This window comes from Dichomitus squalens (genome assembly GCF_000275845.1).
Source record: "Dichomitus squalens LYAD-421 SS1 unplaced genomic scaffold DICSQscaffold_42, whole genome shotgun sequence".
NCBI classification, from domain to species: Eukaryota; Fungi; Basidiomycota; class Agaricomycetes; order Polyporales; family Polyporaceae; genus Dichomitus; species Dichomitus squalens.
The window spans coordinates 12,139-29,021 of NW_006766924.1; the positions used below are offsets into that span (position 1 = coordinate 12,139).

Sequence of the window (16,883 nt, forward strand, 5' to 3'; positions counted from 1 at the left end):
CGTTTTTCACGGAGTCCTCCATAGTCACAAGGGCCCATGGTTTCGGAGATCCGAGTCGTCCGTGCGGGCGAATCTCAGCACCTGCATCTCTTCCACAGTACAGCCTCGAGCGTAACTTAAACGTTGCGGGATTCTCGACATATATTGGCTAACATGCTCGCCTTCTTCGACCCTAGTCATTTGATACACTCAGGACACTCCAAATGCTTAAGTATACGCTCTAGACAAGTTCGCCCTCCACTGCACGAAAGCGATCCTTGCTTCGGGCAATCTTGTCAAGTTCTTGTATGTATTTGATGGGGGATATGACGCTTGTTTTCAACTGCGCTGACGACATGTGTATATTACATTCGGCGTCCTACGCGATGCGTCAACATATTGCATAATGAGCATTCAACGTTTAAACCCTGTGCGCAAGCGGCAATCGGACGGTACAGCTGGTTGCGAAATTTATGCCCGACCAACTCCGACGCAGTTTCGACCACGAGAAAATCAAAGAAATCGAGAAAACCAAATAATTCATGCACCGGCCATTCCATTCCCCTGTGCTCTATGAACTGTATATAACCTCTATACAAGTGAGCATGAGACTTCACGAACTTGAATGGAGAGCGTCGGACTCCTGGTTCCCGACTTATGCCCTTCGAGGGAAATCACTGAAAGTTTCCTATAGGCGATGAGGTTTCTCACTCAGCCATCTGCGCACCGCCTTGAAACGTATCTTATAGAATTATACGGCTGATTCAGACTAGGTTTTGTGGGCTTACAGGAAGATTCTGACACATTCTTAGCCCCGAGCGGTAGTCTGCCTCCTGCCAGCGCATCAAGCGCCGGAAGAGGTTCAGACATCGGCATATCTTCGTAACTCTCATGGGCTTCAATTGGGGATAGGCAGCGCCCGCTAGCCGATGTTCTGCTTATATAACGATAGCGCTCAGAGATAGTCTTCCGCTCTCATCTACCCGACCTCGATGTTCGACTCCGATGAGGCGCTCTCGAGGATCTTGGTGGTATTATGGGACTTCCAATGGTTTGTTCCCCTCACAGGCAGGATAAACCGTAGTACAGATGTGTAAGAAGTATTATATGCATTGTGAATTGTTTTGCTTGGCCGAGATGAGCATGGCTCACTCCAGTGTAGGACATGAAGGCACAGCGACCACTACCGCTCTGGTTGGTGGCTGAGAGGCGCTTAACCCTCTCCCCCTTCCCAGTGGGCATGGCGCTTACATTCTTTTGCGCTCTGAGCGCGTTTTGAGCCTGGGATGCTCACTCAAAAGTTGTAGGGAATGACGTGTAGAACATATTCTCTCGTGTAGATTTTCAATTCTTACAATATCTCGAGAACTAGGCTCCAACTTGAAAATCGCCACGAGAGAACTTGTGCATTCAATGTCTAAGATACCCCTTCACCACTCTGCTCAGTCATAATGGGAGGTTTCGGGGAGAGATCTTTCTTTTACACGTTGACCGCCCTTCAGCCACCAGCATTCCATTTGGCCGTCCTGCCGTCTGATCAAGCCGTAGATTATCATGCAATTCGAGCCCCGAGGCATAAGCGAAGGCCGGGCGCTCTGACGCGCGCCTCCTCGGTTAACCCGGGCGCTGCCTATCCCCACTTCAATGTCGTTTCCCCGCTCTGATATCTCTAAAAAAAGTATTTATAGGTACTCTTGATACCTTTCCAGTGCGAACTTCGTCAGCAGACACATCATCAACACTATGCAATGCCGACAGAGGCAGTGTTTGAGTAGCATCTAGTTCCAGCTTTCTCGAAGCACCCTTGCCACGCAGCTGTCTGTAATAGCCTATCCGGACCATCAACACCGTCTTTTAGGTGAATTGCTGTCCAAATTCTGCCTCTTCCGTTCTTGAGAGCCTGTCTGTTCGCTCCAGCCTACCTGCTCAAAGTAGCGCCCGTGAGGTCCTTGCAAAGAGCCTTCTACGAACGTCGTGGATCACCCTTTTTCATAATGTTTCAGGCTCTTATGGACCCAGAAGGGTCGAATACCTTGTGGTCTAGGTGTTTGATAGTGCAGGGTGATTTATGGAATTTGTTTCATTTTACGATGCAGAAAGTGCGCGAGCGTCGTTCGGAGTCGGCCGGCATAAATTTCGCAACCAGCTGTAAGTAAGACCTTGCACTGTGGAGACGCCGGCTACTACCTCTTCCTCGCCCTCGTTTTCCTCGTCCTCTCAGCCATGGCTAACTTGCTGTTTCTGTGGATCTCGCTGCTGGCACTCACTAGCTTTGGTATATCTACTCCTGTCCGACTGACAGACCCATCAAGGCGACCTCTAGTCATTTGGCATGGCCTCGGAGACTCTTACGCGTCCGCCGGGATGCTTGAATTCATGCAACTCATCAAGGACATACACCCTGGGATATTCATTCACTCGGTGTGGCTGAATGAGGATCTGGAGCAGGATCAGAAGGCGGGCTTCGTAAGTGGCATACCAGCTAACTCGTGCCATGGACGCGGCTAACGCAGGGGGATGCCAAGTTTGGAGACGTGACTGAGCAGCTGGAAGTGGTATCGGAGCAACTAGCGGAGATTCCGGAGCTACAGTATGGGTTTGATGCGATTGGGTTTTCACAAGGTGCGTCAGTCCACCCTGTAGGATGTCTTCGTCCTCACGCCCCGCATGCAGGCGGCCAGTTCTTACGAGCGTACATTGAGAGGTACAATGCGCCGCCGGTGAACAACCTCGTCACCTTTGGCTCGCAGCACATGGGTGTCTCCGACCTCCCTTTGTGTAGTCGATGGGACCTGTTTTGTCAGCTAGCCCGGCGTTACGCTGCCCGTGGGGGTGTCTACACGGAGTGGGCGCAGCACAACCTCGTCCAGGTAAGCCGTACATGTCGCGTTCTGAGTACTGATGTCCGTACGAACTGTCCTCCACGCAGGCACAATACTATCGCGACCCAGCCCAACTCGATCTCTACCTGAACTCCTCCAGATTCCTCGCCTTGGTCAACAACGAGGTACCCGAGCACATTAACTCGACGTACGCTGACAACCTTGCCACCTTGAGCAACTTGGTACTTGTTCTGTTCTCTGCGGACAAGACCGTCGTCCCTAAAGAGTCCGCGTGGTTCGGCTCATATGCCTCCTCAAATGGCACGGGCGATGAGAAGACCATCGTGCCGATGCGCTTGCAGCCTCTGTATACCGAGGACTGGATCGGGCTGAGGACGCTGGACGAGACAGGTCGGGTCACGCTCGAGACGTGCGAAGGCGAGCACATGCAACTCAAGGAGGAGTGCTGGAAACCGCTTGTGGAACGTTACACTGGCGAAGTTGTCAAAGACGAGTCTGACTATAGACTCGTTAGCGATGGGACCGTATTCCAGATCCAGAACTAGTCCCCTGATACGGACTCCTAGGGCACGATGCTCTGGCATACTTTCCCTCAGATGTATACTACATGAACGTTGCAACTCTCTCGGTGAGCCAGGCCGAGTCTGCACACTCTGTGCGTCTTCCACTCCTGCGATCCGGATAATGCCGGGCAACTGACGTCGGCGAGCAGTGCCTCGTTTTCTGCTGCTGCGGTGCTAAGTCGAGCAACGTCTTTTTGTGCTCGCTCCACCATGTTCTCCTCTCCCAAACTCCCCTGGGAGGTGCTCGAGAGGATCATCAACCACTCGGGCGACAACCTGCAAGTTCTCCGCAACATTTCCCTTACGTGCCGCCAGCTTCGCCCCCGCTGTCTATGCTTGATGGTCACCGACATTGCGCTCTCGAAGAAGAGCAGGGCTGACGTCTTCGCGCTTTGCGATTTCTTGCAGGTCTACCCTCATCTTGGGCCGCTTGTAGGCTCCATCACATCACGTCCAGATAACTTTCCCCCTTTCCCCTTGCTCCACGTCCTCCCCAATCTCTCTCAGCTCACGTTCACTCGCGGAACCCATAATACTTCCGATCAGCGCCTAGAGCTTGGCAGCCTGCCGCTGTCCGTCCTGACATGTTATCGGCGGTTCGGGACACCGGTTGTGACTTTACGCCTTTCTTATCTCTCCTTCCCCACGTACGCGGAGTTCTGCCGACTCTTGCTGGCTTTCGCCAGTATAAGAGAATTCTATTGCGACTTTGTAAAGATCCGCCAGACGGACATCACTATCGCACAGCTGGATCGGACCACACGCTGCTTGTCTCAGTCGTTACATATAAGGACACTCACTGTAATTCCCACGATCGTTCTTATAATGTGCCACATATCTGATGAATGCCTTCGAAACTACAGCTAGTCCAATTGGAAAACCCGCTAGCCAAATTGCTGCTCGAGTCGACCCATCAGACCATGGAGACCCTAGTGCTGACAGCTGACCAGGATACAGCCAGCGCGCTATGTCAAGGTTCGTGGATCATGCGATGTTGTTTGAAACTTGGGATAAGTGTACTAACCGCAGAGCTAGAGCCGCTGCCGGTAGGATCGGGATGGGCCCGTCTTCGTTCCCTTACACTGCAGTTACCCCTCAACGACCATAACAGTCAATTTAATGCAAGCCTGGTCGAGAACGCCATCGGGATCCTGAAAGGATTTCAAACCCCCAGGTTGGCCACCACAACGATAGATTTCACCTCGGGGATCAGAGGTCTGCTGAGGTGGATAGGCGACAAAGAAGACAGGCTAGGCTTATGCTTGGACTTGAACCGGACACTCGCTGGTGTCGGCCATCAGAGAAGGATCCTCTTCTCCGGGAATCCTGTTTGCTCCCGTCGGAGGGACTTTTGGCATCAAGAGCTCGCCAAATACTTTCCTGGGCTAGCAGGGCAGGGGCTACTCACAGTGGCAACGAAGTCAGGTTAGTGTTGCAGTGGATATCGGAAGTGGACTCACACCAACACTCTACCCAGCCACCGTTATTGCCCATCATGGTGAGGTGCATTCTCTCGTCTGCTCCCCAAACAGCAACTGGATTGCAACCGGCGCTGACGACTCGACCATCATCCTTTGGGACTCAGATGGGCACCTTGTCCAGGAATGGGTGGCTCACGCTGGATCGGTGCTGTCACTCGCGTTCTCTCCCGACGGCCAATACCTTGCGTCCGCAGGCCAGGACAAGAAGGTTGCAGTCTGGGACATCAGCCAAAGCCCACGGAAGATCGCGACGCTCGAAGGACACGCATATACAGTCGAGAGCTGTGCGTGGTCGCCTGATGGCACTGTGATTGCATCGGGCTCTTACGACACTACTATACGGCTCTGGGACGCGCGGACATTCCGGCTACTCATTGTGCTGAAGTCGCCCAACAGCGATGACGTCTTCGATGTCCGCTTCTCTCCTGATGGACGATGGCTCGTCTCTCAGGGTATGCTCGTTTGCACCCTATGGGACCTCATGTCGGGCGCGCCGCCCAAGGTCCTTCATTCGGATGGACACATATACCTCGACGCCTTTGCATTCGATCCCGAGAGCAAACGCATCGCCGCTGGGTCCGACAACGGTGGGATCGGGATCTGGGATCTGTTGACAGGAGAGCTCCTCTCTGTTGTGGAGCAGCACACAAGTCAGGTCTCAAACGTCGCATTCTCGCCGGATGGGAAGCTGTTACTGTCCACGTCGTGGGACAATCCCTTGATACTTTGGGATGCGTCCACCCATGCCATAATTCTGTCTCTCGAGGGACACGCGGGTCGAACCGACACAGCCTGCTTCTCTCCGTGCGGGAAATACGTCGCGGCGGAGTACTCTGACGAGGCTGTACGTCTCTGGCGGACGGACGATGGGTCGTGCGTGACGACACTCTACGAGCACCCGAGTGGGGCCAGAGTCTTACGCGTGGGGTTCTCTCCGGATGGAAAGACGCTATCCTCGGGAGCGAGTGATGGGACTGTCTCCGTTAGACGTATGAGCAATATCATGTCACTGGAAAACACGAACTTGTAGCACGATGCTGCTTTCATAGCTCTGAATACGGAGATTCGTTTGCACAACCAACTGTCCACATTTACGTACGGCGTGGATTGTAGTCAGCATTTCGGGGCTGTAGGTGGACAGATATGGTTGATCTTGACCGATCCTTCGTTATTGATTACAGACTTCGCCAAGGATACGCGGTCCTCGGGACACTGACTTTCTTTCGCCGGCGCGAGCTCTCCCACCCTCTCTGAGCCCAAATCCGGATTGAACAATCTCATGTCAGTTGTTGATCCTACTGTATTGAAGCCTTGAGTGAAAATTCATAGGGGAGATCGAAGAGGAAACTGGTAGCCTTCCTTCGTGACACTCGAAAACTTCCTGATATGGCTAATCAGCAGCATAGCGCTCGTCCCGATGACGGAGTATCCTGCCGCAGAGCACAAAACAACTCCTCTTCAAGTTCGTAAGCACTCTCACGCATGCAGACACCATGGATGCAAAACGGCCGTCCATCACCATTCAGGCGCCGGCTCAGGAGGAGAGGAAAACAAAAGTACAAGAATTGAGGGAGGCTATAATAGATACGATCACAGTACTGCGATTTTGGCTTCCTCAGCAATATACTCAACACGGTCTACCTTCGTTGTGGCACTCTATGGCAGCATTCGATGCCTCGTATCACTTCTACTATGCCAGAGAGCTGAGTCTGCAATATTTAGACCGAAATCTGGCGAGATTGAGGAGAGATCGCGTCTCGATGCGGGAATTTTCGGCAGAAGATCCCATTTTCGACACTACTGCCTCCCGAGGTGTCTGCGCTGCTGAACGCCCAGATAACTTTCACCCTTTTCCCTTGTTCCACGTCCTCCCAAATCTCTCTCAGCTCACGTTCACATGCGGATTTCGTGATACATCAGATCAGCGCCTAGAGCTTGACAGCCTGCCGCTGTCCATCCTGACGTGTTAAGTATCGGCGATTCGGGACACCGGTTGTGACCTTGCGGTGACCTTGCGCTTATCTTATCTCTTCACCACGTACGCGGAGTTCTGCCTACTCTTGCTGGTCTTCGCCCGCCTAAGAGAATTCTATTGCGATTTCGTCAAGGTTCGCCAGACGGACATCACTAGCGCACAACTGGATCGGGCCACACAATGCTTGCCTCACCATTTAGAAACACTCACTGTAAATACCACGAACGATCTCGTAACGTGTCACGCATCTGACGAATGCCTTCGAAACTACAGCTAGTCCAATTGGCAGAGCCGCTAGCTAAATTGCTACTCGAGTCGATCCATCAGACCATAGAGACCCTGGTGCTGACAGCAGACCAGGATACCGCCAGCGCGCTATGTCAAGGTACGTGACTCTTACGATCTTGTATGAAACGTGAGATAAGTGTACTAACCGCAGAGCTAGAGCCGCTGCCGGTAGGATTGGGATGGGCCCATCTTCGTTCCCTCACACTGCAGTTACGCCTAAATGACCACAAGAGCCAAGTCAATATCAGCCTGGTCAAGAACGCCATCGGGATCCTGAAAGGATTTCAGACCCCCATGTTGGCCACCCCAACGATAGGTCTACTTCAAGGATCGGAGGTCTGCTGATGTGGATAGGGCACAAAGAAGACAGTCTGGGCCTATGCCTGAAGGCTTGTGCTGCGGTAGGAAGCAAACTTTGTACCTCTGAAGCGCCCTCACCCTTCGCCTCGCTCTAAGACATATAATCGGTCAAACCCATCGCTGCATTTCGTGAGTCTTTATCCCTGCGTCTCAGTGTCCAGCTCATCCCACCCCAGCATGAGCAAATCCTCAACGACCTCTGCACCGGAGCCGTCCCAGCTACCATCAAAGGGGCCTTGGGCAAAGGGCCCGCCAGCGAATACTCCGACAGCGCCGTCGTCTAGATCGCGATTCCCAGCACCTCGCTGCGTCCAGACGATCAACATCCAGGTCGGGCGGTCCGGCCGGAATGCCGTTCGAACGTCCCTCTCCGATGGTTCGCTCGTCGAGTCCCGCACACGGCCTTACTCGGAGTAAACGCGGCAAGCCCCACAAGGAGCAGCCCGGTCCGCCGCCGTCTGGCCAGGACCACGCCTTCTTCGCTCGCCGATCAGCAGAATTTCGAGCCTGTTGCGCCCATCGAGCTCTCTGCGAACCGCTGGACGCCGGCCAGCCTCACGAAGAAGGGTCAGCCCGTTGAGACGGAGACGCCCGAGGTCGTCGACCGCAAGGGCATCCTCTTGAGTTACATACCTGGCTGTTGACGCTGCTGCTGTTTGAATTTTGCTGCCACCCCCTCTCTTAGATTCACTTGGCATTGTGATACATAGTGGTCTCTTCCGCTGACGAGACTGTCCGTCTGTGGCGACCGGATGATGAGTCGTGCGGGGCGTCACTCTCCGAGCACCCGAGTGGGGCCAGAGTCTTACGCGTGGGGTTCTCTCCGGATGCAAGGATGCTATCCTTGGAGCGAGTGATGGGACTGTCTCCGTTAGACGTATGAGCGATATCATGTCACTGGAAAAGACGGACTTGTAGCACGAAGCTGCCGCTCTCATAGCTCTGAATACGGACAGTCTTTTGAGAAACGATCTGTCCACAAATATTGACGTACGTGGAATATATTTCAGGGCTGTAGGTAGTCCCGTAACCAAACGTTCGGAGCCTGAAGATCGTTGTTACTGGACATGGTATGCTCGATCTCGATCGATTCTCGTTACATCTGGGACAATCCTGAAGCTTCGAAGGCCGAATTCGTCCTCATGATGGCGATTTTGGCATATTCGCGCAAAATCGCAGATGCTCCGGAGGAGCTTCTGCCCTCCAGAAATTGCAATTCTGCTGTCCGCGATTCTGCCTCCCCCAAAATCCTCCCCAGAATCGTGACCATTATGAGCCCTGGTCGGCTGCAGTCGATCCACAAATCGGCGCCTGCCAAAACAAAGATCGGTTTGTAGATCGGCGCTAAGCTGTTCCGCAAAACGAGATCGACAACGGCCCCTGTTGGTCTCCCGGCCATCTCGGAGAGAACCCACATCGACGCCGATTTGCAGATCGGCTGCAGCCGACCCAGGCCTAATCTTTCCCAGAATCTTCCTCCGGACTCACTGGATATTCAGAATCGGCGCGGAATCGGTCGCAGAATGGCTTCGGAGTTGCGCACTCTGAGCATCACAGACTTCGCCAAGAACTCTTGTTGTCACCATGGTCAAGTCCAGCTTTCAAAAGCAAATCGTTGGGTATCGGGGCAGCTTCACGGGGCCGAGGCGCATCTCGAGACATTAATGCAACGCTGTAGAAGCTGATTACGAGTACATGGTCCCAGCTGAATCAGCGCATTCCCATCTATGCATGCGCAGATGGCGTCACCGTTGTCCAAGAGCTCGAGCGAAACACACCGGTGGCGGGAGTACATATATATCCCGGGTCTGCTCTCGAAAAGTCTTCGACTAGCACTCGCATCCCACTCTCTCATCTGTCGACCGTACACACCTCTACAGTAGAACCATGTCCACTCAGAAGGCTTTGATCCTCCCCGAGAAGCAGGGCGAATGGAAAGTGGTCGATGTCCCCATCCCGACCCCCGGCCCCAAAGACGTTCTCGTCAAGGTCGTCGCCACCGCCTTGAACCCCGTCGACTGGAAAATCAAGGAGTACGGCTACTTTGTCTCTGACTACCCCTTTGTCGGCGGCACCGACGGCGCGGGCATCGTCGAGCAGGTCGGCTCCGAAGTCTCCAACCTCGCGAAGGGCGATAAGATGTGTGTATACGTTCCCTTTCGTTCTCGGACCGTCTCTATCCATCGCATTATGCTGACCATTGACCCTTCCTCTCGCGTGCGTCTAGTCTATTCCAAGGCTGGTTCACCAACGACAAGGCGACGTTCCAGCAGTACACTATCGTCCCTGCGGAAATTACGGCAAAGGTACGTACATGCTGTCATGTCGATCTGCGCGCGCCCCCATGCCAATCTGCCTCCGTCTGACCGAACAATGCCGTCGCTGTGCGCGCATGGTTGCAGATCCCCGAGAACATCTCGTTTGATCAGGCTGCGTCCGTCCCGCTCGGACTCGCTACCGTCACGACCGGGCTCTGGAACCATCACCCCGACGCGAAGTCCGCCAGCCTCGTCGCGCCGTACGAGGAGGGCGGCGAGACCACGTACGCGGGCAAGCCCGCGGTCATCCTCGGGGGCTCGTCTTCCGTCGGCCAGTACGGTGCGTCGTTCTTCCCCGTGGCCGCCCGCCGCAAACACTAACGTCTGCCGTCGCGCATATACACAGCCATCCAGGCCGCGCGGCTCTCCAAGTTCTCGCCCATCATCACCACCGCGTCCCCCCACAACGAGGCGCTCCTCAAGTCCCTCGGCGCCACCCACGTCCTGGACCGCTCCCTCCCCGCGTCGACGCTCGCTGCCGAGGTCGCGAAGATCGCGGGCGGGAAGCCCGTCGAGTTCGTCTACGACGCGATCTCGCTCGCGGACACGCAGGCGCTCGGATACGACGTGCTCGCGCCGGGGGGCGTGCTGTTCCTCACGCTGCCCGTGCAGATCCCGGAGGACAAGCGGAAGGCGGGGGACAAGAAGATCGTGAACGTGTTCGGCAACGTGCACTCCCCTGAGAACAGACAGCTTGGTGTCGAGCAGTACAGCAGGCTGACGGAGTGGCTGAAGACGGGCGCGATTGTGGTACGTTTGTCTCTGTTCAGCGTGGGTTATGGAGAAGTTGTCTGACGGGAGCACGCTGTAGCCGAACAAGGTCGAGGTGCTTCCGAACGGCCTTGCAGGTATCCCGGAGGGTCTGGAGCGGCTGAAGAACAACAAGGTTAGCGGGACGAAGCTCATTGGCCATCCCCAGGAGACCGCATGAGACAAGGCGTAGTGAAGCCAAATTGTATTTGTATCATGTACAATGACAGGAGTCTGTGGCTACAACTCATCCACGGACGTGAGCAGCATGCGCAGACTTGACTGCATATAAGGCAACGATCAGTGCCGAGTGTTATTGGCTAGCGAGAAGGTCAACGTGGTAGGTAGCTTGAAGGGCCCACTCTCACACGTAGTGCCTGACATTGAAGCAGTCGGTCTACGCGTGCACGATGGGATTGTCTATGTAAGTATTAGCCCAGATCCGAGTGCGCAACGGTTCTGAAAGGTATAATGCGACACTACAAGTAGCGGGGATGGTGATCTAGTAGTCTCGTTAGTCACCAAGTCGTCTATGCGCCCAATTTATCTTCAGCGAGAGTCGAAGCATGGAGCGAAGGCGACGCCGGTTCGCCGCCCCGCCTCCTGACAGCGTTGGCCTGCACGGACGCAATGATCTGGTGCCACTCAGGGTTGATGGCTGTCCGGCAATAGGCCAATCAGCGAGATCTTAGGTGATGGACAGGTCGGGCACGCACCTCGTGTATGGTCAGCGAAGACGACCTCGTAGAAGAGCCCCGCGAGAAGGATTGCGGGGATGTTCGTGAGGGCGGCGAGGGCGGCGTAGGCACCACCGCCCGCCCCTTTCCCAAACAACGTTAGGGCGGCGAAGCGACCGCCAAGGTCGCGTGCGGCGTTGGCAGCGACGCCGACTGGAGCGAAGCCCCATACTATTACGCCACTGGACAGAGCAGAGTGAGGTCAATAATAACTTCACGTCTAGTTGCGGATGGGACACTCACTATGCTAGGGCGATCAACCACGGCATCGTCGTCGGGGTCGCGAGGTGGTTGGAGGGGTCGAGTACCCCGAATATGCAGAAGCCCAAAACGAAATCGCAGACGAACTCGTTGAGGAAGACGTATCCGAGGTTCGACCCTGGGGTCACGTATAGACCAAAAATCCCGCCAGGGCCGTCCGGGGTGAACATCTCACTCTCGTATACGCCGGCCGCCTTCAGACCATCAACGGCGGACTTGAGTTCATAGACTTGTCAATATGTCAACCATAATCCATGGTCGACCAAAGGACTCACGTCAACAAGTTGCTTGTACTGCGCGTAAACAAGTAGACACGCAATATACGCGCCCAATACCTGGGCTACTATGAGCCTATTTCAACCATTTGATCAGTATCGTAATCTGGGGAAAGTGAAACCCAGACACTCGCCTAAGGGCCTTTGAAATGGGGAAGCCTCTGAAGACGACAGCGTGGATGGTCAAGCCTGGGTTAAAATGACCGCCTGAAATTGCCTTTGCGAAGCTTTAATATCTTTTGATAGTGTGCGAATATATGCGCGACGTACGACACAAGTTGTAATGGCCAGGACTGTGCCAACGGAGTAGGCGATTCCGACTTGAAGGAGACCTGCACAAGACATTCACTCGTCATATATTGCGACTCCTACTTTTGCATGTAGAGTACGTACTGCCAAGGCCATCGGTTTTGCTAATTTTCCCCAAAACGTAAGCCGCCGTCGCGCCTACTCCAGCGAAGGTGTACAAGAAGGTTCCGGTCTATGCGATGTCCGTAGCATAAGCGTTAGACCACAACAAATGGACGACGGTATGATAGAACGAGAGACGTACGGCCTCGGCGATGCACTGCACGAGCCAATTAAATCTTCGGTTCTTTGTCTTCTCCCAATTTGTCAGTGCAGCGGCCCGGGGCAATACATCGGACACAGGAATGGTCGGATGGGGGGCAGACATTGTCCTGCTGTGGGAGTCTTTGGGTCTGGGGACTTTGCGTGGAAGAAGAGAGGAGAGTGCGAGAGGGCACGAGAAAGACGAGAACTTAAGTGCGGCTTAGTCGAAAGAAGAGAATCACGGAACGGTGCAAAAGCCTTCACATCATCCTTATGTCCTTTTATCGGCATGGGTCCTAGTGAGGAGTATAACTGCGCAGGTGAGCATCTGGAGTCCGATCCCGGGCAGCATCGCAGTCGACGTTCTACAGCTACCGGACAGGTCAGCGCTCGACCTAGCCTTCGAACGCTCACCAACGAGCGTCACGATATATCCTGAGCAGTACCCGGCATCAGGGGGACGTACGCATCCGTACCAACCGTTCGCCATACCACCCGGTCTAGCGCGCAGCAATTAGAGCACAACGCAAGCCTCAAAGACCAAGAGGTCCTGAGTGGCAAGCGTGCAGGCCGCCGAACCTCTGAAGCCGTTGTTCGACGTCCATGAAATCACTGCTGGGGGGGGGGGGGCAGAACCCCAAGAAGTCCGCAACTGCTACGTGTGTACCATAGGCCAGCGCAGCTCTTTCTAGTGCAGATGTCGCTTCGTGTCGCTGATCAGCGTCAGAGCCGCAGGGCAGGGCTCCGCAGACGTCGGACACGTTGCGAGACCGGTGTTTTGGTGAGCGGTGGCGTGGGCTTGATAGTGAGTGGGAAGCGAAGAGTGCCATGGTGGTTCCGAATCCTTGAGGTGGCAATGGACCATGGTTTACGTTCGCCCAGGGTGTTATTTGCTCATGCTTTTCCTCGGGCGGCTACCGGGCGAAATTCTGTACAGTGTAAGTATCAGGCAATGCGCGCTCGCGAGCACTCCGCTCTCTTACAGTCTACTTCGCATTCTGTTATCGGGAACGAATTGGACACTATGATTGATTTAGTAGTACGTTCGCGGAATCCATCGCTGCACGGGCAGAGAGGGATCACACATGATCGGGCAGCTACAAGACACAGGATAAGGCACTGAGAATGACAGTCGTCTGGATCAACGAACGAGGGTATGAAGGTACCGTAAGCGAAATCGAGTCCGTCTACATACATTCTGACGTGCTTAGACGTACGAGATGCGAAGCGAAACATGGGTCATCGATTTACCGTACATCTTCTACGAACTCATCTGGGATGACATCCTGCAGCCGACGGCCCAAGACGGTTCCATTCCTTGCTGCGGACCACAACATCGTCCCGTCCGGAGTAAAAGAAACATGCGAGACCCAGTGACCATGGTCGGAGAGCGTCGCCAAGCATGCTCCATCACTGGTTCTCCATACCCTCACCGTCTCGTCACTGGATGCAGAGGCGATGTACTTCCCACACGGGGAGAAGCACGCCTCAGTAACCAGCGACTCGTGCCCTTCAAACGACTGGACCGTCGCACTCGTATCCGCATCCCATGTCTTCACTGCTTTGTCGCCCGCTGAGAGCAGCAGCCGGCCGTCAGGGGAGAACTCCACATTGAAGGCTCGCACATTTTCGTGCGCCTGCCAAAACAGAGGCTCCTGTCCAGTCGCGACGTTCCAAACGTGGTGCATCCCATCGTCATATCCAACAGCGATGTGTGTACTCTCCGGGCTAAATGCGGCTCGAAGAAAAAATTCCTCGTTGCAATCTCGTTGCAATGGGAACGCGAGGTATGCACCAGATACAACGTCCCAAACACCACAGGCGTTCCCGCTGTGGATGAGCAGCCAGCGGCTGTCAGGGGAGAATAGGAACTCGATGTAACCCGTCTCTTCGGGAGCATCTAGGGGTAGCAGCTGGAAGGTTCGTGCATCCCAGAGCCGTACAGTGTTGCCGTCTCGGGATGCAATATGAGCGCCGTCGCTGGACCACGCGCATTTGCTGCAGGGAGCAACGTGACCCGAGAGAGAGGCGACTTGGTGTGCGCTGCCACTGATGTCCCAGACCGCGACCGTTCGATCTTGACCTGCGGACGCGATGTATCGGCTGTCTGGAGAGAATGCGAGATCCTGGACGTGTCCGACATGCGCGATCCACTCTTGCGAGACACATGCATCTCGGGCATCCCAGATGATGATAGTGGAGTCGCAGGATGCCGTCGCTACCCACTGCCCATCTGGAGAGACGACGAGTGCGGTGATGGCCGCGTCATGCCCAGGTTTACCAGCTGAGCTGCCCTAGTCAATGTCTACCTCATGATCATGATTAGTGAACGAGACTCACAGCATTTGACATCTACCATGGGCGCCCAATTCGCGCTTAGTGGACGAAGCAGCCTGCTCAACTCGTCGGACCAGGAAATAGTCTTGCGCACACTCAGGATCAGACTTTTTGGAACAGCCAATAGTACGCGGTGAACAGGATAGTCGAGCAGGACCTTCTCCATGGCTGCAAAGAGCTCCTGGGTGGCAGGTCGACGACATTGCGTGCACAGGTATCCAACGTCGGATTCCCAGAAGACCAGGATGACATCTCTTATCGCTGTCTGTTGCAAATCGCGCAAGAGGTGTGTGGCATGTTCGAGGTTATGGGTATTGGCTGGCATCCACCATGTTAAGGAGGTCTGGCGATCCTTGCCTGATTGAGGAGGCGGCATAGAGGTCAATTCTAATTTGGATTATATGAGGTATACAACCAGGAGACGGAATGAGATACGGACCAGTATGTTCCCCGATCGCAAGCGAACTATTGATCGCCTGTAGAGCTTACTGAAACAGTAGCTTTCTGACGCGTGGGCTCACGTTTGGAAGTATCTGCAAGGAAACCCAGAGAGTCGCAATCGAGGGACGCAGATGATCATGATAACGCTCACATTCAGCGTTCGCAGCTGCACTCGACAGGATAAATCACGTTCCCCAAGAGGAGTACCGGCAGATAATATGAGACTCTCGCAGGTTAGGTTTTCGATGTTCGGAAAGGCTGACAGGAAGCGAAGGAAGGCTGATTCCGTTAGGAACCTAACACCGCGGATAGTGAGGCTCCGGAGGCTAGTCACAAGCTGCCTGCCGGAGAGTAGATCGGGCAGAAGGAGCTGGCTACCAACCCTAGTCGCATTTATGTCCCATTGAATGCGACATGACGGAGACCGGGAAGGATGGACAGCAATGGGAATGGGGAGAATTTGTCATCAGCAAAAGTGCGAAAATGTCCTCCAACATTGCCGGTGTGGCCCGAAGCGAGGGTTGAGGCCCGGGGCGGCCCGAGAGCCCAATATGGGTGCAGGTAGGGCCCGCCCATACAATACGTACAATACCGTGCAAGATTTGCGCTGGTATCGCACGACGGCACAACTTGTGAGCCAGCTTGCGCTTTCTTGCCTATCCGCACAATGATGTATAGTACCTATCGGAAGGATAAGAAAATTGACTAGTTTAGTTATCGCGTTATATCTGGTTCTTCGCTTTCCCGGTGTCCGCGCAGATGTCAGAAGTGAAGGCTATATGCTAGCTACATAGAGGCAAAACTTGTTGAACCCGGGGGGCGAAGGCCTCTCCCACGGATGGCAACGACAGCGGATAGCCTGCAACTCACCTAGAAGTGTTGATTGATTGTAAGAGGCTTGTAAGAGCGATGAGAGGAGATGTTCAAGTGAACTGAACTGTAGATTGGGGGTACAGAGGTCCCCCTATATATACTACTGTACATCTGTGGCTACGTAGTACTATACAGTACATTCCCAGGATGCACAGTCACACAGAGAAGCAGTGCGTACACAGCGAAGCTGTGTGTGTATCACATGAGTAGTACAGCCTCGGTTATTGCAGTAACCGGCTGTGCCGTTCCATATCTTGTGACGGCTGTGTTAGGCAAGCTGTGTAAACCAGCGCCTGTTCAACACTCCCCCTCGCTAAGTATCCGAATGGTTACGCAAGCATAGCAGGCACTTTAAGCAGCTCTGGACTTTGGGAAGCGGAGACCAAGTTGTGAGCGGAATTTCAAGAACTTCACTACACCAAGGTTCTTGGTAAAGATGTCCGCAGGATTGTCGTTTCCGTCTATATAGAAGACATCAACGATTCCTTTATCATGTACCTCACAGATATAGTGATATCGGATGTCAATGTGCTTTGACCTTGACTCCGTCACAGGATTCGATGCAATGAAGATCGATCCTTGATTGTCTCCGGATAGAGGTATATGATCGACATGGTAGTCAAGTTCAGCAAGTAGATTGCGAACCCAGACCACTTGGCGACTGCAGTCGCTCATTGCCATGTACTCAGCTTCCGTAGAAGAAAGAGCAATGGTCTTCTGTGCTCGTGATTGCCACGAGAAGATCCCGTTTGCTAGTTTCAAGAAGAAACCGGTCTGTGACCGACGAGAGTTGGGATCAGAGGCCCAATCTGAATCAGTACCGGCAACAAGGCCTGACTGTGAAGCACCA

The 16,883-nt window shown here is 54.1% G+C and overlaps 5 protein-coding genes across 5 annotated transcripts; 3 read left to right on the forward strand and 2 right to left on the reverse strand.

Moving 5' to 3' along the window:
• Positions 1-2,202: 2,202 nt before the first annotated feature.
• DICSQDRAFT_149232 (alpha/beta-hydrolase) lies at positions 2,203-3,367 on the forward strand (the record flags this gene model as incomplete). Its single annotated transcript, XM_007368946.1, has 4 exons — positions 2,203-2,445; positions 2,505-2,601; positions 2,653-2,849; positions 2,909-3,367. The coding sequence occupies 4 exons, from the start codon at positions 2,203-2,205 to the stop codon at positions 3,365-3,367; spliced, it is 996 nt and encodes a 331-aa protein (XP_007369008.1).
• A 1,497-nt stretch (positions 3,368-4,864) lies between these two features.
• On the forward strand, positions 4,865-8,372 carry DICSQDRAFT_67578 (WD40 repeat-like protein; the record flags this gene model as incomplete). The annotated part of the gene is made up of 2 exons (XM_007368947.1): positions 4,865-5,842; positions 8,220-8,372. Coding segments are annotated over 2 exons (1,131 nt in total), but the record flags the coding sequence as incomplete, so codon positions are not given.
• Positions 8,373-9,321: 949 nt separating this feature from the next.
• Positions 9,322-10,840, forward strand: DICSQDRAFT_110490 (GroES-like protein). The gene is made up of 5 exons (XM_007368948.1): positions 9,322-9,630; positions 9,717-9,795; positions 9,892-10,087; positions 10,154-10,557; positions 10,619-10,840. The coding sequence occupies exons 1-5, from the start codon at positions 9,377-9,379 to the stop codon at positions 10,736-10,738; spliced, it is 1,053 nt and encodes a 350-aa protein (XP_007369010.1). The 5' UTR covers positions 9,322-9,376; the 3' UTR covers positions 10,739-10,840.
• Positions 10,841-11,202: 362 nt separating this feature from the next.
• DICSQDRAFT_67549 (aquaporin-like protein) lies at positions 11,203-12,506 on the reverse strand (the record flags this gene model as incomplete). Its single annotated transcript, XM_007368949.1, has 7 exons — positions 11,203-11,476; positions 11,538-11,770; positions 11,831-11,906; positions 11,959-12,047; positions 12,101-12,162; positions 12,197-12,311; positions 12,384-12,506. 7 exons carry the CDS (start codon positions 12,504-12,506, stop codon positions 11,203-11,205), a joined length of 972 nt encoding a protein of 323 aa, XP_007369011.1.
• Positions 12,507-13,629: 1,123 nt separating this feature from the next.
• Positions 13,630-14,652, reverse strand: DICSQDRAFT_67570 (WD40 repeat-like protein; the record flags this gene model as incomplete). Its single annotated transcript, XM_007368950.1, has 2 exons — positions 13,630-14,136; positions 14,395-14,652. Coding segments are annotated over 2 exons (765 nt in total), but the record flags the coding sequence as incomplete, so codon positions are not given.
• Positions 14,653-16,883: the final 2,231 nt, after the last annotated feature.